Genomic DNA, 22,293 nt, shown 5'->3' with positions numbered 1-22,293 from the left:
CAGGACTATTCATAATTCATAAGTGCTGCAAACCAGCCAGCTGAATGCATTTGGACAGGCTTTTGCACCTTCGTGCACGTCCTGATTTCATTACTCTCTCTGCCAGGGAAGAAGCAGGGAACATAGGCTTCTTGCAAGAATGGAGTGCGAAGATGGGCTTTGTTTGGATTAGAAAATGCCCTAAATTTCGGAGGCTTTGTCTATCATAAGTTCTGATTATTTTACCACTGAATCTGCAAGGCTTTCCCGATCCTTTGGGGACTGCTCTCTCAGAACTGTGAATTCTTTCAAAGGGATTTTTGTGGATTGTGGCAAGGAGTGCATTCCAAAATGCCTGAGGCAAACTATTTGTTATCTGTATCTTGGGGTTACATCAAGGTGGGTTAATTTGATTCCATTATGTGTCTTTGATAGAATGTGAAACATTTACATGTGTATGTTTTTTGTGAAGTAGAAAACCTCTGTAATGATTTAATTGTGTTATCACTTAGCCCACTGAGGCTGCTTATGGTGAAATAGGGGCATGTTATATTACATTGTATTTAAATAGACTGTGTTGTATTTTAACCCTATTCTTTTTACACGTGTCTATTTTTAAAGGATGCTTATCTTTTCTTTTGTTTTCCCTTAAACTTTTCACATTTAATCACCTCTCACTGTATAGGTTATTAACTCAAATTATATTTTAGCGTTAATTTCCAATAAACGTATTTTAAAAATGTGGTTACATTTTTAAGTGAAATGATCTTGACCTCTGTTAAAATTCCTTTTCCTATGTTTGCATCTTCAAAAGAAATCAGATGTTAATTCTAAGAAATCTTAAGAAAACCTTTTTTCCTAAAGTGACGTTGGAATAATTTCACATTATTGTATTTTGTAGAAACGGTATCATTTATCTAATGATGTCTGCTCACTCGGTCTGTTGGTTCTTAATAAAGTTGGAAACATCTAAAATGATAATTTGCTATTTTTTAGGTGGTTAATACGTTTTTGTTCTTTATAAACAGTTCAAAAGAATGCTGAACCGGGAGCTGACACACCTTTCAGAAATGAGCCGATCGGGGAACCAGGTGTCTGAATACATTTCAAATACTTTCTTAGGTAAGATATTCACTGGAAAACTTATTCCATAACTGAGATTTTTTTTTAATATTAATTTCTGCAACCTGTCAGGAACATCACTATATGAGTTTGGAATGGGGTTAAGTGACAGAAAAACAAATCCATTTAAAATAAGAACTAAAGACAATCCTTAACATAAAAAAAGAAATAAGCTGTAAGGTGTTGTGAAAAAAATGAATGAAAATACCCATCAAAGAGAGAAGTTTATTATGGGCTAATTAAATTTATATAGACCTCAGGTCACTCCTTATCTACCCACCCACTTCCATCTCTGTCAAGACCTCTGAAGGGGGGGTGGGTGATGGGGGGGTTCGATCATCCAGTCCTTAGGGACAACTCCAATTGGCTCCTGTGACATGGTATTCTTTAAATTCTTCCAGTAACTGGGCTTTGAGCAAAAGGTTTCCTTTTAGATGCTTTGCGAGAGATGGCTGGAGAACTGTATGGTGATTTGACCCATGATAATAAGCTTTGGAAATAATTTGACTGTTGCTTTGCTAAGGTATTTCTTAACGATACATGGGGGGAGGGCAGAAAGAATCTCCACCTCTCTGAAGGAGTTAGCCTTCTGCAAGCAGCATCATTATCTTCCTAATCTGATACTTACCTATCAGTCTCTGCTTTCACATTGATAGTCTTTTAACACATGTCACTGACAGGAAAGGTTTGCATCAGTGCCTCTCAACTACTGTCATGCATCCTGTTTGATTACTAGGAATTTCTGATCTCATGTTTAAAGCCATTCTGCTGTGTATTTTTCTTGAATAAGGCCTGCAGAACCTGCAAATCTGTACTTCAGAGTGAATTGGGTAGCCTTTAGACTCTGATTCTGTTGACTTTCAATTACCACTGAATTATGCTCATTTAGCAGAACTCCACTTTCCAGGGAAATGACCTATTCTTACAGCTGAATATTACACCTCCTTTCTTTTTGGCATTGCTGCATATCCTTAAATCAATGAGCATTTGCCTTGATGTCTTATGGAAACACATACCTCTTCTAGTTTTATTTTAAAAAATCAATTCTGTTTCTCTAATACCGAAGCAGTTCCTGCTATCAGCAGATCAATCTTTGATCAGCCCAGTGGAAAGCTCATGGCGCTACTCTGTGGCCAGTGGGCATTGGCATGATTGACAAGTGCCTTTCCGACTGTTTTCAGTATGTGGGTGTCTGCAGCACCTGGTTTTCTCCAGCGGCAGTTGTGGCAACCTTTGTCAGAGAACAAAGAGAAGATTTTTTTCATATATCCTAGCTCCAAGAGGAGCTAGAATCTAATTGAACAGAAAGTGTTGTGTACTGATCCTTTTCTTCTCCATTATCCCCCTTTATTCTGTTGAAGGCAGGCATCTTCTCCTGTCCATCTGTATGACACCCAATTATTTTTCATAAGCTAGGGACTGTTTTAGGGACAGTCTCCAGGTTAATGACTGTGGGAAAGAAGAATAAAATCAATAAGTGCAAGGACTCATTTTTGTTTTCATAAACATTGCATGTTAAAATATCAGGGCTTGTCTGTCATCTCAGAAGAGACTCTGACCACTGGAGTAAAGCTGCAGGAAGTCTCTGAGCCCTTCATCATCCAAGGTTGTACCTAAGCAATCCTCTTGGCTTGTAGCCTCTTTCACTATCTGCTTGCCAAGGACCATGAGAATAGTTTAGTATACCAATTATTCTTATTTTAGCATCAAAGGCTATCAAGTGAGGAGGCTGAGAAGATAATAAAAATGAGTTCTCAGTTTCAACACTTTGCATCTCAAGAACGGGTAACTGTCAACTCTTTTGAATATTCCAGTTGCTATGGAGGCATAGCTCTTGAGGAAAACCATCATTTGGCTTCTCATTATTCCCCCCAAAATTAAATTATCAACAACAAGTGGTTTGAGGTAGGTTGTTAGAACCTCAGTCCTTACACACTCAACATTAGGAGGGTGGTGCGCCTGTGTGTGTGCGTTTGCATGCACACGCATGTGCACACACAAGGTAGACCCAACCAAACAGACTAGACAGACAGATTATATTCTTGAGAAAATTTAGGGAGAAAAAAATCCATCATATAAACAAAAGATTCATCAGCTACTTCAACTGTAAAATGGGAACACCGGAGTAGATAACACCCTCTGTCCATTCCAGCTCTAACTTTCTATATGGATGGAGTTTATCAGTCTTGCTAAGACATACCTGGCAACCTGGATTCTCTGGAATAGCCTGTAGGCTTACAATTTGATAATCTTAAAAAGCAAACAAACAAAGCTTGTCTCCAAACTGCAAATGCAGGACATGGAACTCTACGTCCTGTCTTGTGAGCATGGCGAGTATTCCTGGAGGACCATGAAGCCTTCTTCACAAAATGTCAGATCTGAAAGGGACCTTAATGGCCTCATCCAGTTCCCTCATTTTCCAAGAAAGAAAACTGAGGCCCAGAAGGCTATGTAACTTGACCAAGATTACTTGGCTAAAATGTTCCTGAGCCAGAACTATGACTTCACTCTCTTGACTCCTAGATCAAAATACCTGTCACTTCTTTAACTAGGAAAGGTTATTAGGCTGTCAGAAGAAAATCGCCTTTCAGTAATAGATGTAATCTATGGAGAAAAGTCTTTAGAATCAGGATTGTTGGACCTAAAAATGTGTTAACAGCTTCCAGTAATATAAGAGCCTCTTGTCAGAGCACAGCAACCATCTCCAAGAGCACAAAATGGGAAGACCTTATTGATTTCAATTAAACTAGAAGAGCAGTATCTCAGTAAGAGTCATTGAAAGTTAAAATGTGTCATCCAGAAAGGAGGGAAATCCCTCACTGCGGGGAATGTGTGAAACTTGTATTGTTTCCATTTAAAAGGATGGCGTCCAGATGGACAGGCTGACATGCAGGCAAGAGACCATCAGTGCAGGCACTCTGTGATGCTCATACAGGTTAATGGGCTCGGGTTGCTGGTACAGGAGGAAGTAAAGGACCCAGGGGGAAGGAGCACAGATTAAAGCAAGATATTTAGATGTGATATTACAAGTTCGTTGATATTTTTTCAGAGAAGAATCACCCCTTTAAATCCCCGACTTACTGTCTCCAAAGCTGGAACATAGAATTCTCAAGACACAGGGAAGAGAACTCAGGAATTTTGCATGATTAAATGCTGTAAGCTAGCAAGAAAAGCACCTCCAATGCCGCCATTATCAGAGTTTTGATGAGACGTTTTTTGCATCTGTTTATTTATTTATTTATTTGGTACTGTTCCACTCTTTCCCCACTGTAGTCTGACCATTCTGTAAATGTGAACTCACAAAGCATGTAGTATGATTCTTTGAGTGTGTGTTTCAGGTTATTTCTGCATGGGACTGGCTAAGCATTGAGCAGAGGAAATTCAGAATAGGGAAACCCATCAGTTGTTCCAATGCCTGCATAGGGAAACACCCATTAATGTCAAAATGGCACTCTCTGTGGATAATGGCTTTCTTCTTTATCGTAATGTTCCAGACACAGTAGTGATTCGGCTCAATTTCTCGCTGTTGCAGGGAATCTTTAATTAAACAAAGGGAAAAAGCTGCTAGTCCCACTAGAGGTTTTATATTTGCATTGGCACAGAAGAATCTAACAGCTTCGTTAACCAGGCATGAAGAATGGTGAAGAATGATGGTTAGGAAACGCAGGGGCTATTGTGGCCTTTTATTTTAGCAAAAGTAGTCATTATTAGGAGTGAAGTGACAGGGAGAAAAGTAATTTCAAAAGTAATGTCATATATAGTTTTTATGCCAAAGGTTGAGAGACCAGAAAGAGATTTTAACGGGAACCTGAAGGCCTGGGTTCTAAGCTATTAAATCATGCGTCTGGAACAAAGTGATTGTGAAATAAATATCTGTTGAATGAATTGCCCTTTGAGCTTGGGAAAGTTGCTGACTTCATCTGAAAAATGAACATGTGGGATTATTATTTGTTCCCAAACCTGACTCTGATCATCAAAGTCATTTGGGAAGATTTTTAAAAAACACTGATTCAGTAGGACTGGGTGGGGCTCATAAATCTGTATTTTTCAAAAGTTCCCTGGGTGCTTCTGACGCTGAACTAGGTTGGAAACCCCTGAACTAACTGGGATGACCACTAAAATTCCTCCCTAAGGCAGAGTCATAGGCTGATGAATCTAGGAACTTGGGGGCACCCAGAGACAGCACTGAGATGCTAGGGATAGAGAAATCTCTTGCTCCAGCCCTACAGCCAGGTGCCAAGGGTCCAGGACAGCTGCTTCCACCTCACTGTGCTCACTTTGCTTTGATGAGTTGTCCACAGGGCTCTGTGAGCAGGCAGAGGTCTCCAGGGAGAACGTGTGACTATGCCATCAACTGCAAGAGTTGAAAGCAAATCATCTAGATCCCAGCAGGCCATCTGGAAATGTGTCATTTTCAAATAGAGAAGTTGTCTTTGGACTCATTTTCGCTGAAACAAGTAGAGATAAATGTAGGAACTTTTGAAAGCTGCATTAACTCTTTCAGCCACAGGGCGTCATTTAGTTCAATGAAGTAGCTGTAGAGCACCTCAATAACTGCTTGCCTCAGTGCATTCACAGGCATCCCTGTGGCCTGAGAGAGTTAATGCGTTTTTCAGAAGGACTCGGGATCCATCCATCTCCCTGAGAAGTGAAATAGTATATTTGATTGCTGATATTTTTAATAGCATGATATAGAAGAAGGAGCTTCTATGAGCAGGTAGATATGTTCTTCTCACTAACCCTAGCCCTCCTTTTATCTTGTAGCAGAATTTTTTTAAAAATTAAATGAGATGATTATAGATATTTAATAAGCACAAATACATTAATCAATGTAATGCCTGTTACCAATGAGAGGCATTGTTATTATTTACTAGCAGAATTCATAGACACAAGGCATGAAATAAAACTGAAATTACAGTCTTCCTCTTAACCTCAAATCGTCATAAGCCAGGGCTTTAGAGGAATCATTTGAAGATTAGAAGCCATTTATTTCTCTAACACATATACTACTCATGTAAACTGAACCCAGCTACTGTTATATGGATCTTTTAAATTAAACAATAATTACAAACATAATAAAGTGAGCAAAACATAAAGCCTGTTTTTATTAACCTGGGCTTGGCTACATGAACCTTTTCTGTTTTTACAAACATACAAGTTATTCACTTTAATAAGAAATTTACATATAAATATTGATGCCTCACCTTGAAAGTGTATGAGTGTAATTGTCCCAAATCACCCTGCAAACAGAAGACATGGGATTGAGTTCTACCTCTGCCACTTCTTGAACAACTTATTTAGCTCCTCTGGACGTCAGTTTGCTGCCTTAGCAATAAAATCATGTATCACCGGATTGTCCTGGAGATCAAGTGAGATAATGCTATGACAGACCTTCCTAAGATGAGCCAGCCATTATAGACCGTTACAAGTTGTTTTTGAATATTGCAGTGGGTTCTCATTGGCACACAGGGACTGGAAAACCTATTTTTGTGTTGTTGCAGACAAACAGAATGACGTGGAGATTCCATCTCCCACCCAGAAAGACAGGGAGAAAAAGAAAAAGCAACAGCTCATGACACAGATAAGCGGAGTGAAAAAACTGATGCATAGTTCAAGCTTAAATAATACAAGTATCTCACGCTTTGGAGTCAACACGGAAAATGAAGATCATCTAGCCAAGGTGTGTATGAGCTGGGTGTGTGCTCGTGTAGCTCTGCTTTATAGCAGGCAGATGTCTAAAACCTCCTACTAGAAAACAGTGATCGCTTTTGCTTTATTATTAAATAGTATGATGAGGCTGATGTAGCCCATTTTCCATTGTTGAACACTGAGTTAAAGGCCCTTTTTCTGCACCAAAGGACCATATTTTGTCCTGAGTTGGGTCCATTAACCTATGAATGGAGAATCCTGTTGAACACATATTGGGAGAATCCAAGGTGAGGGCAATAGACAGGGCTGAATTACCCCAGAGGATATTTCAGAGACTGTATGCCAAGGACCGATGAGAAAATCTGCACTGATTGGCAGAGCTGAAGAAGAAATGAGAGAAATTGACAGCCTTGACCCTTGAGCCCAAACCCTAGTAGTGGAGGAAGGCTCAGAAAGAATTCATACCTCCTCTCGGAGGCCGTGCAAGGTGACTGCTGAGGTTCTCTCGGCCTTGTGAGAATATGAAATGAGAACAAATGAACATTCAGTGAGGGAGCGTCTGAAAGATATCATTACAAGTAGGTTGATTACACATTGGGCCAAGCCTCTGAGGAGAGCCTGGATCCCTTACTCTGGGCAGTAATTAATAATGGAATAAATTGCTCCTTTAATCAGATAATCTTGGAATAATCCCACAACACAGGATGGAATGATGTTTCTTTCAAGTCTTTCTGTGGCGCAGGAGCTCTAGGATGTAATGGATGACTAGCATCTTCATGACCTTTTATACTGAATCAGGGTTGACTTACACACATTCTAGCAGCTAAGTCTCCTTGACATGGCTCTCAGTGATAATAACCAAAGGGCAGAGGAGTTTCCCTGAGATTGCTTTCTAGCTGTTACTCATGGACCAGTGAGCAGAGAAGGGGAGAGACAGGGAAATGGGGCTAGAATGATCTCTAATCACTTGCACCTACTTCTGAAAGCAACATTGATTGAGGACTGACATACAGCAAAAAATTAGAGGTCAGCAACAAAATTTATCAATAAACACACATTCTCCCTTTTCTGAAAAATATGTACAGAACCTTCTAACCAGCATGAAGATACTCAACTTCCCAGATCATTCCATTTTCAAACGTTCATGCAACCAGAACACTCTAAATAGATACTCTAAAGACTTAGCCAACCCCTGTCCCCAGAATAAATTAAAATAATGAGGCATGTGAACAAAACTGTCCTTATTTCTAAATTTCTCTAATTTTGATGATAGGAGCTGGAAGACCTGAACAAATGGGGCCTTAACATCTTCAATGTGGCTGGATATTCACACAATAGGCCCCTAACATGCATCATGTATGCCATATTCCAGGTGAGTAAACAGGAGTGAATGTTGGTTATCCAATAAGATGCTCTTTATGATTTTTTCCCATCCCAGTTTACTTTTCTGATTTGGTTTTTCTTCATTTATGGACATCCACTTAGTTGTTTTCTAATCCTTTTTGCTGCGTAGGAAAGAGACCTCCTAAAGACATTCAAAATTTCATCTGACACCTTTGTTACCTACATGATGACTTTAGAAGACCATTACCATGCTGATGTGGCATATCATAACAGCCTACACGCTGCTGATGTAGCCCAGTCAACCCATGTTCTTCTTTCTACACCAGCGTTAGATGTGAGTAGTTATGATCTGTTTTGCATACCCTGCCCATCCTCCTTAAAAAGTGCCATACAACATGTGATATATTTATAGAAATAATGTAATTAGATGTTTGTGCATACTGGAACTGGCTCTTTATTATGTAGAGCATGTATCAATTGGGTTATTAATATAAATGGATGACATTTCTACTTGCTTTCTCATATCAGAGTAACCTTTCCTTTACCTCTGTTACAATGGAAAAATTATTTAATTATCAAGCAGTTAATAGGATGCACTGTCATTGTATCTCTAGTACCTAATAAGTGTCTAGTTCAGCATTTAGTATATAGTATATCCTCAGTATGCACGTGCTGATCTGAGCTGCCTACACCATCCCAGGTCCTCTGAGGGATAGCACAGAAATATAATATAAAATGTTCTATATAGTTCCTGTTAAGAATAAACATCCATAAGCTTATTCGCCTAAGAATTCATAAAACTGGTTCTATGGATTGAAGGAAAAGTAACTGAAAAATCTAGAACTGAGGAATTAACAATGCTGAAGCAAAGAGGGACAGCTTTCCAACTTGTTAGACATCTCTCTAGAAGGTGGCTGGGACTGCTTCTCTCACAGATTAATGCATTTGTATATATCACTATAAGCAGCCCAGTGGGTACAGCAGTCCATGCTCTTCCTTGACAGATGGCAGTGGTGGTCAGGTATTTCCAAAATGTGTAGGCTCACTGTGGGAAGGGACTGGCCATGCCCTAGCCAAGCCCACCTCCGCAGATTCAGCTTGGAAGGTGAAGAAAGATTAAACTGACCCCAACTCTATTGCTTGGGTTCCATATATTCTGAGAAATGAAATCCAAGAAGCTAAGACTGTTTTATAGCCCTGAAGGAAAAAAAAAACAGTATTATTTTTATGTTCTGTGTCAGTATCACACGGTGGGCCAACACTGTTTATCAACTGTCTGCTGCTGTTACCTACTGTGTGGCTGGAAACTGAGCATGAGAACCACAGATGTTTAGAGAAGGGAGAGTTCAATGTGTCCTTGCATAATTAGATTGAATGGAAGGATCAGAAGATTTAAGTAACCACAGAGAATGATGAAAGACATTTCAGCCAGAAGCAATTTATACCTAAATAAATACTAGGTTTAAATCATTGCATACAGGTAGGGGCAGAGGAGGGAGGCTTCACGGGATGGCATGAAGGAGTTGAGCAGTTGGCATTAGGTCTCATTTCTCAGAAATGTCCTCAAATCTTGTCCATACTAATCACTGAGTGGATAGGTATTGACTGAATGGATGAATGAATAAATGTGTGAAAGCTCTGACCATGCTACAAATTTAGCTTTAAGAAATAACTTATTGGCAGGCTTATAAATCTGGAATTTGGCCTTAGTTATGCAGCCTGAAAGCATATGAAGCTTTTTATATCAGAGCAGAGCCAGTCTGACGTGCTTGCGTTGCATAAGCACCATCCTGTTATACCACTTATCCAAGAAACAGATATCAGGTACCACCTGATCTCTTACCATGAGCGCTGTGCTAACGCCTTCCCCGAGCCTCAGCCTGCAGGCTCGATGTGGGCATGGGCTCTGACCACCAGTCCTCTCACATAAGAGACCTTATGATGATGGACAGACTCTACATTTATTTAAAATAGTGTATTGAGACATTGTATAAATCAACGAACCATCTTTCTCCCAACAAGAATGAAATGGGGTACCTTAGTATGAAACTAATTAAGCAGGATAGGCAAATGGAACGTGGATTTCAGTGCACTCATTTTGCCCTGCAGGCCGTCTTCACAGATTTGGAAATCCTGGCCGCCATTTTTGCAGCTGCTATTCATGACGTTGATCATCCTGGAGTCTCCAATCAGTTTCTCATCAACACAAGTGAGTTTGCCACTAGAACAGTCACTTGAGATAATTGTATGAGTCACTGCTTCATTTTTTTCCTCCTGATGTTTTCATTATGGATAATAATAAGGGTAATAATGAGGTAATCCTTCCATTCCACTCAAACTGGTCAGACCTTTCCTGGATACTGTGTCCAGTCTAGCAACATCACTTTGAGCTGCATGGAGAACTTGGAAAGGGTCAGAGGGGAGCCATAAAAAGTACTCAGTGTTTGGAAAATGCAATATGTGAGGAAAGAGTAACACATGTGGAATTATCCAGTAAGGATACGGAAAGGCTTGGGAATAATGTGGTAATGATTTTTTAGGATTATGCAGGGCTCTCACACAGAGCATGGTGACCCACTAGTGTCCCTCTCTACTGAGGGAGCAGGTTCAAACGTTGTATCTGAGCATGAGAGCCTCCATATAGAAATAAGACTCCAAGAAAAAGCTTCCACAATTCAGGATGGAGGGTCGGGTCAGCAAAAGTCTCACACACTCTCTTCCAGCTTCATAGGTTTGATTATGCACTGGTCTGTAGTATGGATTGGTCTGACTTCAGTGACCTTCAAGGGCTGGCCCATCCTTAAGATCCCAAGCCCTACTCAAAGCTTTTGTCATGCTCAAAATATTTAGTATCCATGCTAATGAAAATCCATGATTTTTCCCAGTTAATGTACCACTTCTAAATGCTGAAAATCTAAGTACTTTTTTCTTCTGAGAATACTGGTTATCTTGTTGTGGTCAAGATTAACATCCAGTGCTGACAGTTTTAAGAAATATTGGAGCTACTTGCTGTGAAAGAGCCCTTATCATACTTTATCATCAGGATATTTGAATGACTAAGTGTGAGGTACCTTGCTTTTTACCTTGTTTTTCTACCGAAAGAACGTAAACTTTGGGCAGCTGCTTGTCTGTGTGGGTTATATCAGCTGGTCTACTGTGATGTCATGAACCATTCCATATATAGGCCAGTTAGCTTCACACAGAAAAATGGTCTTTCTGCCAAAGCCACGTACCATAAAAAGCCAGCTTGCAGAGCTATGCCCTTGATCACAGGATGAACAAGGCAAGAGTGCTGAAACGACATCACATATCCCACCACCTTTTCTGAAGATGTAACTCAAAGCACACTGTAAAAGCAATGGTTTATGAGTAACAACACCTACAATTAGTAACATATTATCATCACTTGGTTATCATTTTGGTTAAGAGAAAATGTGGCTTCATGAGTTTGATGACCATGTTCTCAATTGCAGACCATGGCGCTGCCTAACAAAGGTTGTCTGTGATTCTTCTGTGTGAAAGGCAGGCTAGAAGCTGTAGTTTAGGTAACTAGATAATGCAGTTTCTGTTGTATAGGGCCATAGGGCAGAAACTGGGATATCAAGATTGTTGTAAAAAATTATTGTTTTGTTACCATATTTACAGAAAGCTCCAAAGAGCTACATTATTTGGATAAAGTGAAATTTTACACTCACACTATTATCTTCTTTGAAAATCCCAAACTCACAATTGATGGAGCTGGGAAACATATCAAAAAGTGAGATAATGTGAAAAATTTTAATACCTTGGGGGAAGTTTAGTGGCATTTTCAGTCTGTTCTTTTTCCAAAGCACACATTCATGAAGACATAAGGGAAGTTACAAACTGAGATAAAAATAGGATTAATTGCTTGGGAATGCCCTTACCTAAAATGTCAAATTCTTCATCTGAAGTGAAAAGGAAAAAAAGGATTTTAAAAATACTGTGACTTTTAATCAAAGAGAAAGTTTATGAGCTAATATCTACTGGAAACTTTTTTTTTTTTTAACTTAGGAACTGACTATTTCTCTTTGTAGAGGGAGACTGCTCTAATAGAAAATGACATATGGGGTCTTGGTTCTTAAGATCATATGGAGAGAACTAGATCTGATTTCACACTGAGGTAATTCCACAGTTTGAATTGTATCCCTTTTTATTAAATCATCATTTTCCCCTGTTTATTAGATTCAGAACTTGCTTTGATGTATAATGATGAATCTGTGTTGGAAAACCATCACCTTGCCGTGGGTTTCAAACTGCTCCAAGAAGAACACTGTGACATCTTCCAGAATCTCACCAAGAAGCAGCGTCAGACACTCAGGAAGATGGTTATTGACATGGTAAGACTTTGGTCTCCCTGTGTTCCTCACTTTTGCTGGAAGAGAAAATCCATTTCCTTGATAAACTGATCCTTTTTTTTTTTTTTAACCTCAGGTCTTAGCAACTGATATGTCCAAACACATGAGCCTGCTGGCAGACCTGAAGACAATGGTAGAAACAAAGAAAGTTACAAGTTCCGGCGTTCTTCTCCTGGACAACTATACTGATCGTATACAGGTATTTGACAGAAGCCTTTGATTTAACACAAAGCCACACCAAATTAATGACGCAGCAGTTAGAAAAAGAAAAACAAGTTTACTTAGTTGCATGTCCTAGGTTACTACTAAGGCTTTGGGCTTATTTTAAGAACGAGCAAAGGAAAATGGACATTCAAGTTGATTCTCTAATTTATGAAGAAAAACAGAACCCTATTTATTGAGTTGCTTAATTCTAAAAATAAACAGCAAAATCTCTTTATAATAGGGTATACGTGACTGCTGATCCCAAAGGCTCATGTTTGGACATAAATCCCACTGACTTGAACTTTGTTAGGTCTGTTTTGGTTATACAAATTGCCCTCAGTTGGTCTCCTCTTTCCACAAGTGGAAAATATGAAGACATCTACTTTGAGTAATTCTTTGCATTTTTTCCAAACTGAGGAGAAGAAACCATGGCAGCATCTGACCTCTAATGTCCCTTCCAGTTTTTTAATTCAATGACTGTCAATCAAAGAAGACATATTTTCCCTTTGGGGACTCTTATAATGGTAAATAACCAACTCTGGCCAGCACCATTGTAATCCTGCTTTTTTGGTGCAAGCACCATAATTATAATGCAACTAAAATGTTCTTGGGTCTGGTACCAAATGTACTAGTACGAGAGGGATGAGATGTTCTGGTAGTATTTATACCTAATTTTATGGGATTTCCAAAATTTGATGATTTCAGGTCCTTCGCAACATGGTACACTGTGCAGACCTGAGTAACCCCACCAAGTCCCTGGAATTGTATCGGCAATGGACAGACCGCATCATGGAGGAATTTTTCCAGCAGGGAGACAAAGAGCGGGAGAGGGGAATGGAGATTAGCCCCATGTGTGACAAGCACACAGCTTCCGTGGAAAAATCCCAGGTATCTAATATAAGGTTTCAAAGTTTCTGTGAGCTCTGCTGATGGTTGAACTGGAGGGCTCTTTCTAGCTGTTTTCTTTTAAATATATGTGTGTGTGTGTGTGTGTGTGTGTGTGTGTGTGTGTGTGTGTGAAATTATAAGGAAGCAACTACTTTATTTAGTTCCATTATGCTCATGACTCATTCGCCTTCTCCATTACACTCAATTTCACAATGAGGAGATAAAGCAGTCTTCAGAAATCCATCAAAGTTTGGACTGTGCATCCTCAGTTTAGATCATTGTCTATGACCTTAACAAATCCTGCTGATTTAACTGAATGCTGCCGTCTCCTTCATCTCATCCCTCTAGGTTTCCCCCAGCTCTGTCTTTATCCAGGACCTCTGCTTTTCACCCTTGTTTCCTGTTTTCGTTGTCTCTCCATAATCATGCACACTGCTACCATCACCAGAGGTGACGAATCTCATTCCCACACATCTCTCTGCCTCATAGTTGAAGCACTGTCCTGTGTCCCCTTCCAAGGTCACGTCTACACTTCTGAGAGCATGCTGACATCTTTTGGTTGTGTCCAAAGCTACAAACTCTCTGTGTGCTAAGGACTGGGGGGACATTACACTGTAGGCAGGGAGATGCAGAAATGCCCCAGATGCTGCTAGCTGCAAAATATGTAGCACTAGATAGTATCGATATTCTTACAAAGGCTTCAGGGCCGGCTGAGATGCTATTTTTTTCAGGACAACAAACTACCTGAGCCAGGCAGTCATGATTAAGACTGTGTCTCTAGGCTGCCCAAGGCCTTTATCACAAAAGCATTCAGAGTATTTTTTGTTAGTGTTTATCCTCTTTCCCCACTACCTCCTACTCTCAAATTTACATGTAGTTATAATATCAATGTATAGTTCCTTTGCAATTATTGTTGTGTTGCTTTTTAAAGAAACCCAATCAAATGAGTTTAAAATCTGTAAGTGCTCTGAAGGTCTAATATGCCATAAAAACACGTGATAACATAAAGTTAGGGCCAATTCAAATACCCTAATGCCTTAATTAGAACAAGATATTCATGAATTAGTTAATTAAATAGCATATTGCCCTTTTGTTAGCAACAGTGATGTTTTGTATGTATATGATGTTCTGTGTGGTTTTCCACACATTTCCCATACATTATCCCATTTGAACCTCCAAACAGCCTTGTGACATAGACATAGCAGGTATTTCCCCAGTGTGTCAGGTGAAGAAGCTGTCCTCTTGGTCCAGTTCACCCAGCTACCCTCCACCCAAAACTATTCACTGTCCATCACTGAGAGCAGGTCTCACTGTTTCCATGATGTTGTGGTCCACCCTGGTATTTCCCACAGATGGGCTCTGGTGAGCATTGTCTGAGTAGTCTGGCAATGAAGCCCTTCATTTGTAGAGTTCTCTCGTCCCAGGGCCTAGGAAATAAGCAACTAGAGGCTACCTTTCAAAAAAGTGCTGAACATTTAGCAGAAGCAGAACAAATGAAGAAAGCAAATGACTGCACTGTGTTCAGCTGATTGAATTTTCTCCATTGCCTTGAGCTTGTTTTTTTCAGGTCCCTGGAAAACACCTTGAAAATAGTCTCTAAAAACCACTAAACATACATAAAGAAGTAAAAGGGAGGAAAGAGGAGTGGGTGGAAGCAAGAGAAATATCTGAATCATCCACAGTCGAAGTTCTTGTAATCAGTGCAGATCAGAGATGCCCTGACTGTGGTATGAATTCTGTTTGTTTAGGCTAGGGAAACACCAGAGAAAAGATAGATAGATAGATAGATAAACAGATAGATAAAAGTCACATACGACTCAGGTTCTTTGATACGGTACAACTTTGATGTGTTAAATAACTGGCCCAAATCCAGAACGTTAATAAAGGGAAGTTTCCAGCAGTGTGGAAAGACAGCTATGTAATGCCCATGGGTGCACAGAAGTTGCCTTTGCTCATCTACCCCTGAATCCCGACCCAGCATCTCTCCAGCTCCCCAGACCATGACAGGGGAATTCCATTCCCTCATTCAACTAGTGCCTATTCTTTCTCTCAGCCTGTTCCCACCCCCAATGTTTCCTGTTTGTCCCACAGTGGAAAGGTCAGGATAAGGCCACAGAGCCAGCTCATGCAGGATGCATAGCCCCTGTGTAAACCATAACAGAGCCATAAGCTTCATATTTCTTCACAGGAACACTAGCAAAGGAACTGCTTAATTGTCTTTATTTTTCCTTCTTTCTCCTGATGGAAATGACGGTATGCCCTCTGGATCTAAAACAATTGCAGACGTGTCTGCAGAGGGGATATTTGTTTGTTTAGGGGCTTGAAGTGTTTTCAAGTGTTTCACCTACGTCGTCTACAAACCAAAAACATTCCGCAGAACTTGAGACATCTCAGAGTCATACGAGGCCGGCTCCCTTTCATTTTAAAACCGCGGCATATTTTAAAGTTATCAGGGAAAGAATGTTGAGTCAGAGCTCAGTAGACCTGGAGCTTCCTTCTTCAGAGAATGACTCACAGAATCCAAGGAGTGACAAAGTCATTCCCAGCCAGGGTTGCAGCCAGACTTCTTACCTGGCAGACGTCAGAGGAAAAGTAATCAGTTCTAGTGAGACCAACACAGGCTTTGGGATCAGACAAAGTTGGGACTGAGTCCCATCTCCACCACTTACTGGCTCTGTGATCTCTGACAAATTATTTCATCTCAACGAGTCACAGTTTCCTCCTTTGTGAATGGTGAATAACCATACTTACTCTGCATGATTAAGAGTGATAATGTATATATTGCATTCAGTGCGGGATGCACCATATAGTAGGTACTCAAATAACAGATTCCAGTATTATTGACCTCTCTTGGGTTGTTGTGCCTCTTTCTTTGCATGTAAACCAGGACGGCTTGTCTGGTGTTCCAGGGCCCATCACAATAACAGATGTGTAACCTTATTTTTCTCCAGGTGGGCTTCATCGACTACATTGTCCATCCGCTGTGGGAGACCTGGGCGGACCTGGTACAGCCTGATGCCCAGGACATTCTGGATACTTTAGAAGATAACAGGAACTGGTATCAGAGCATGATACCCCAGAGCCCCTCCCCACCACTGGACGAGCAGAACAGAGACTGCCAGGGTCTGATGGAGAAGTTTCAATTTGAACTGACCCTCGAAGAGGAGGATTCTGAAGGCCCCGAAAAAGAAGGAGAGGGCCACAACTATTTCATCAACACAAAGACACTCTGTGTGATCGATCCGGAAAATAGGGATTCACTGGGAGAGACTGATGTAGACATCACAACAGAAGACAAGTCCCCGATTGACACATAATCTCCCTCTTCCTATGGAGATGAACATTCCACCCTTGACAAGCATGCCAGCTGTATGGTAGGGCCAGCCCACCCTGGGGGCCGAGGCCTGCACGGGACAAGGGCCTCCCGGCCTTTCCAGTTACTTGAGTTTGGAGCCAGAATGCAAGACCGGGAAGCACATAGCAGCTCAGGAAATTCCACAGTTGACTTGCCTTGCTTGCAAGCTTAGTGGAGAGCTGAAGGTTTCTGTGGTTCTGGAGGCCAAGTTCGCATCACAACCGAATGGCTTGAAAATGGAAGACACAAAACTGAGAGATTTTTCTGCACTAAGTTTTGGGAATCTGTCCCCTCTAGTGACTGAACTGACTGACTAATAATGTCATTTCTATATCTGCTCACCTGTCCCCTTGTCTGCCAACCTGTGTGCCTTTTTTGTAAAACATTTTCACGTCTTTAAAATGCCTGTTGAATACCTAGAGTTTAGTATTAACTTCTACACAGATAAACGTTCAAAGTTGACATAAACTTTTCTGACTCTTTCTGGGGGAAAAAAAAAGGAAAGAAAATGGTCTTCCTTCTTTCTTGGGCAATATCTTTCACTTGACTATAGTTACTTTTGCAAATAGAAAGGCTACGCTTCTAACCACATTCAACTTCCTTCTCCTATGGTCCCAAACAACTCCTCAGTTGCCCTTATAAAGTATCTCTGTTTGCCTGCTTCCAACAGTATTTTTTCTCCTCTAGAGTTGCACTTTTTTGCTGTAAACAGAATAAAGTTGAACAACCTAAGGGGTAGTCATGTTGTTCACAGTAACAATCTGTGTAGAATTCAGCTTCATGAGCAGTTACCCTGTCGGGTCCCGAACCCCTGTGTCACTGGGGTCGCACAGTCCCCATCCTGTTCTCTTGCGCCCCTCTTCATGCTAACACCAGTTACACCGTTTCCAGTTTAATGCTGCCGTCTTTCTCTTGCACTGCCTTCCGCGCTATCACCTCCGTTTCTGTTTATAACCGTGTATTTATTACTTAATGTATATAATGTAATGTTTTGTAAGTTATTAATTTATATATCTAACATTGCCTGCCAACGGTGGTGTTCAATTTGTGTAGAAGACTCTGCCTAAGAGTTACGACTTTTCCTGTAACGTTTTGTATTGTGTATTATTATAGAACCTGAACATCGCTGAAGAGAGACATACGGGCCCCTCACCAGTTGGGTCTGCCCTTTTCCCGGTCTGAGTTGCTAACACTGCTCAACCCCTTCATGAACTATTTTGGAAACGGGATTCTCACATTAGATACTAATGGTTTCTATTGAGCTTTTACTTTTGTATAGTTTGATAGGGGTAGGGGGCAGTGGGATGCAGTTTTTACCCCTGTTTTATCCAAATCTGTACACATGAGTTGAGTTTTAACTGGGTTCTACTATAATTGTGGCTTCGGTTTAACAAGAAACACTACATTCATTTTAACAAGCAACTCACAGATGGTTCTCCGGAGAGTCCCCAAACTACTGACTTTGAAGAGGAAGCCCCCTGCCTGCTGTTAAGCAGGAATGTCATGTTCCAATTAATTACAAAAGAAAACAATAAAACAATGTGAATTTTATAATAAAATGTGAACTGACTTAGTAAATTATGCAAATGTGAAGCTTCTGATAACACTTGTTAGGCCTCTGAGTGGCTTCAGTCTCTGTTTGTAAAATCTATTTCATGCTTTCAGTTCAGCATTGTGACTCAGTAGTTCAAGAAATGGCACAAATGTGCATGACCAATGGGTTTGTATGTCTATGAACACTGCTTATTTCAGGTGGACATTTTATTGTTTTCCAAAGTTTCTCACAATGTATGTTATAGTATTATTATATATTGTGCTCAGATGCATTCTTAAGAGACTTTTATATGAGGTGAATAAACAAAAGCATGATTAGATTAGACTGTAGGCCCAATTATTTTGTGGTTAGTTCTGACGCATTGAAAGCAGATCTTTTTTTCCTCTTCTCTCCTACCGTACTCCACAGAGAAAACTACCCACTTTGCTTGGCCAGCATCACAACTAAAGTTTCATAATCTGTGTCCAAAAAGTCCCCTAGCTTGAAACATTTATTTTTTTAACAACTGTTCAACTAGCTCAGTGGTATGAGAAGGGAGACGGTGAATTAAAAGAAACAAAGGCACTTTAAGAATCTGAAGAGTTTAATCTACTGGATGAATAAAGGGAATCTCCAACTTGGCTGAGTCCTCTAGAAAAATGAATCATAGCACATTAACTTAATGTAGTCAGATGGTCCAACATTAGCTTAGTGTAGTCAGATTGTCCCATTGATTCATCTGACACATGAAGAATCTGAGGTCCAAAGAGTCACCTTAAAGCACAATGCAAGGAGTGCTGGCTGACACTCATGGTCATCTCAGTGATCCATGGAGTCTCCTGTTGATCATATGGTTATGCTTTTCTTTCTGGAAAGAACTGTGTAAATATCATAAACAAAATAATGCTTCATTGAAAAAGTCAACTTAAAAAAAAATTTATCCTGAGAAAGGTGTGTGTGTATGTGTGTGTGTGTGTGTGTGTGCGTGTGCGTGTGCGTGTGTGTGTGTGTGTGTATGCGTGTGTTGAGAAAGCCTTCAAATAAGAATCAGTGGATGGCCCATGATATTTTAACCACAGGGGGAAGTGGTTCGTGAAACAGGAAGGGGTCTGCTCTAGAAAAACTCCATTCAATAAACTGAAATTACTGTATTTCTTTTTAAAGACAATTGAAGGTGAGCCACTGTTGCAGAACCAGCTTGCCTGCTGGTTCCAGAGCTAGTATTTATAGCTCTTTGCCACCATCCCTGATTTCTGATTGCACCCCACTGTCTCTGAGCTTTTACAGATTGAGTGACAAAAGTGAATTGGTTAGAATAGCCACAGGTGTGACTTTAAAATATCTAGAGCTATAAATATTTATAACTATTTGCAGGTCTCTTCCTACAGAGTAGTTCTTACCTTTGGCGCAAAATTAGAATCATCTGGGGAATAAATATTTTTTAAAATACTGATGTTTGAGTTCCATCCTCACTCCCAGATTTCTGTTTGAATTGGTCTTGGGAGGAGCCCTGGGCATCAGATTTTTAAAGTCTCCCCAGGTAATTCTAACGTGTAATCTGAGTGGGGAACCACTGCTCCAGAAGAGAGAAGCACACTTGTAGCTAAGGCTTTTGTCTTAGTCCATTCAGGCTGCTATAACAAAATTCCAGACTGTACAGCTTAAAAGCAGCAGAAACTTATTTCTCAAAGTTCTGGAGGCTGGGAATTCAAAGATTAAGATACTAGCATGATCACATTCTGGTGAGTGCCCACTTTCTGCTTCATAGCTGGTGCCTTCTCACTTGTATCCTCACCTGGTAGAAAGGGTTGGAGATCTCTCTGGACCCTCTTTAACAAGGGCACTAATCCCGTTCATGAGGGCTCCACACTCATGACCAAAGTACATTGCAAAGGTGACACCTCCTAATACATCATCTTTGGGGTTTTGGATTTCAGCATACAAATTTTAGGGAAACATAAACATTCAGACCATAACAGCTTTCTTTCACCCCAGCTGTCTTCAGACATTGCACACCCATCATGGCCAGGTGCTGGTTCAAGTACAGAGACAAGTAGGGATCAGAAATGAGTAAGATGGAGCTCTGCACTCCAGGAGCTTACAATGTGCTGTTGTTGCTCACTACTTGCCTTCCAGATTGTAAAATCATAATCATGCTCTCAGGAAAACCACAGTGAAGATCAATCTAAAAGAAAGTTCATCTTCTGACTCCAAAACATAGGCCATAAGAGTAGTCATCCTCCCACATGATGGTAGGGAGCTACTGCAGAAGCAGAATTTACTGCAGCATCTTTGCCAAGGCTGAGGGTGATAATTTGTGCTTAACAAAATGCAAAAGGCTGATTTGTTAAGCTGCAAAAGGCTTAACAAAAGGCTGATTTATAGACTCAGGAACTGTCAGAGTTGGAAAGAAACACACACATACACACACACACACACACACACACACACACACACACACACATGCTGGATGGCTTTTCCCTGACATATTCCCACAGGCTTATTTTGATATAAATAAGTTAGGGGTCATGGTAATTCTAAGTCCACTGAAGGAAGCCTAATGGAGTCCAAGTGAAGGGAGGTGGTTTATTGTACTGATTCTGGAGCCCGGGTTCAAATCCTAACTCCTTCATTTACTACCTGTACAACTTTAAATAAGTCACTTACTCACTGGTCTGCAGTATAATGGGGATTATAAATCTGTCAGATGGGGATAATAACCCCAGGGCTTTTTCTACAATTTCATTGCTACCTCTCTGAGCCTCATATCTTTTGAGAGTGATGAAATCAACAATTTTATGAGCCTTAAAACCTGTGAACCAAAATGGACTAAGATGTCTGATAAATGCCATTTATCAACCCACAATTTGTGCAGCCTGTGCCCCTTACCAAGAATTCTCCAACCTGGTCATCTCTTACATCCCTCAAGACTCAGATCAGGTGACCTCCTACAAGACGCTTCCCTGATCCCCAAGGTTGGGAAAAGGACTCTTTTCTGGAAATCCGAGAACATCTCATGCTTTCACACTAATTAACTGTGTAACCTTGGGCAAGTCCCTTAACTCCCCTGTTCCTCACCTTTATCATCTGTAAAATGGGGATAATTATAATGATACCTAGCTTATAGCAGGTTATGTGAGGATTACATGAACTGATATACATAAAGTTCTAAGAAATATTATGACTATTAATACCTACCACTATGTATTTAAGTTAGGTTTTTGTCTTTCCCAAAAGACTATAAATCATTGAAGTCAGAAGATGGATCTTATTCGCTATTGAACTTCCAGTACCAAATCCAATTTCTGAAATAAATATACATTTGTCAAACTGAATAGAACCAAGTAGTTTTGTGAAAGAGTGAACTACAACCCCATGTCTCAGGCTTTCCAAACCAAAAAGGTGTTTGTCTCAGAGCCCTGGAATGATAAGCCGTACAATTCCAGAAACAAAATTTCCTCAGAGATCTTCCAGTCTCTGCCTTTTGTTCTATAATTAAAGAAACTGAGGCCCAGAGGTGGCCAGTGACCTGCCTGAGATGATAGAGTATATTAGTGTCATAGGGCTGCCATAACCAAGTACCACAAACTGGGTAGTTTAAACAACCGAAATTTATTCTCACAGTCCTGGAGGCTAGAAGTCCAAGGTCATGGTGTCAGAGTGAATTCCTGCTGAGGGCTGTGAGGGAGAATCCGTTCTTCCCTCTCCTCTAGCTTTTGGTGATTTGCTGGCAATCTCTGGCATTCTTGGCTTGTATATGCAGCACCCCAATCTCTGCCTTCATGTTCACGTGATGTTCTCTCAGTGTGCATATCTGTGTCCAAATTTCCCCTTTCTATAAG

General features: G+C 40.4%; 1 protein-coding gene across 2 annotated transcripts in view; it reads left to right on the top strand.

The window, feature by feature from the left end:
- The window catches only part of PDE4B (phosphodiesterase 4B), a gene marked incomplete at its 5' end in the record, with an annotated part of 486,456 nt that extends 467,665 nt beyond the window's left edge, over window positions 1-18,791 (top strand). For both annotated transcript variants that reach the window (XM_082833868.1, XM_082833869.1), the window contains 9 exons: window positions 1,008-1,101; window positions 6,603-6,781; window positions 8,024-8,122; window positions 8,264-8,428; window positions 10,204-10,303; window positions 12,298-12,452; window positions 12,547-12,669; window positions 13,380-13,562; window positions 16,514-18,791. In XM_082833868.1, coding sequence (XP_082689994.1) covers window positions 1,008-1,101; window positions 6,603-6,781; window positions 8,024-8,122; window positions 8,264-8,428; window positions 10,204-10,303; window positions 12,298-12,452; window positions 12,547-12,669; window positions 13,380-13,562; window positions 16,514-16,879 — 1,464 coding nt within the window. In that variant the 3' untranslated portion in view covers window positions 16,880-18,791. The remainder of the gene's footprint in view (window positions 1-1,007; window positions 1,102-6,602; window positions 6,782-8,023; window positions 8,123-8,263; window positions 8,429-10,203; window positions 10,304-12,297; window positions 12,453-12,546; window positions 12,670-13,379; window positions 13,563-16,513) is intronic.
- Between the last annotated feature and the right edge of the window lie 3,502 nt (window positions 18,792-22,293).

This window comes from Leucopleurus acutus (assembly GCF_964270905.1).
Source record: "Leucopleurus acutus genome assembly, chromosome: 2".
Taxonomy (NCBI): Eukaryota; Metazoa; Chordata; class Mammalia; order Artiodactyla; family Delphinidae; genus Leucopleurus; species Leucopleurus acutus.
The sequence above is the reverse complement of the archived record's forward strand: the minus strand, read 5'-3'. Positions and strand labels throughout refer to the sequence as shown.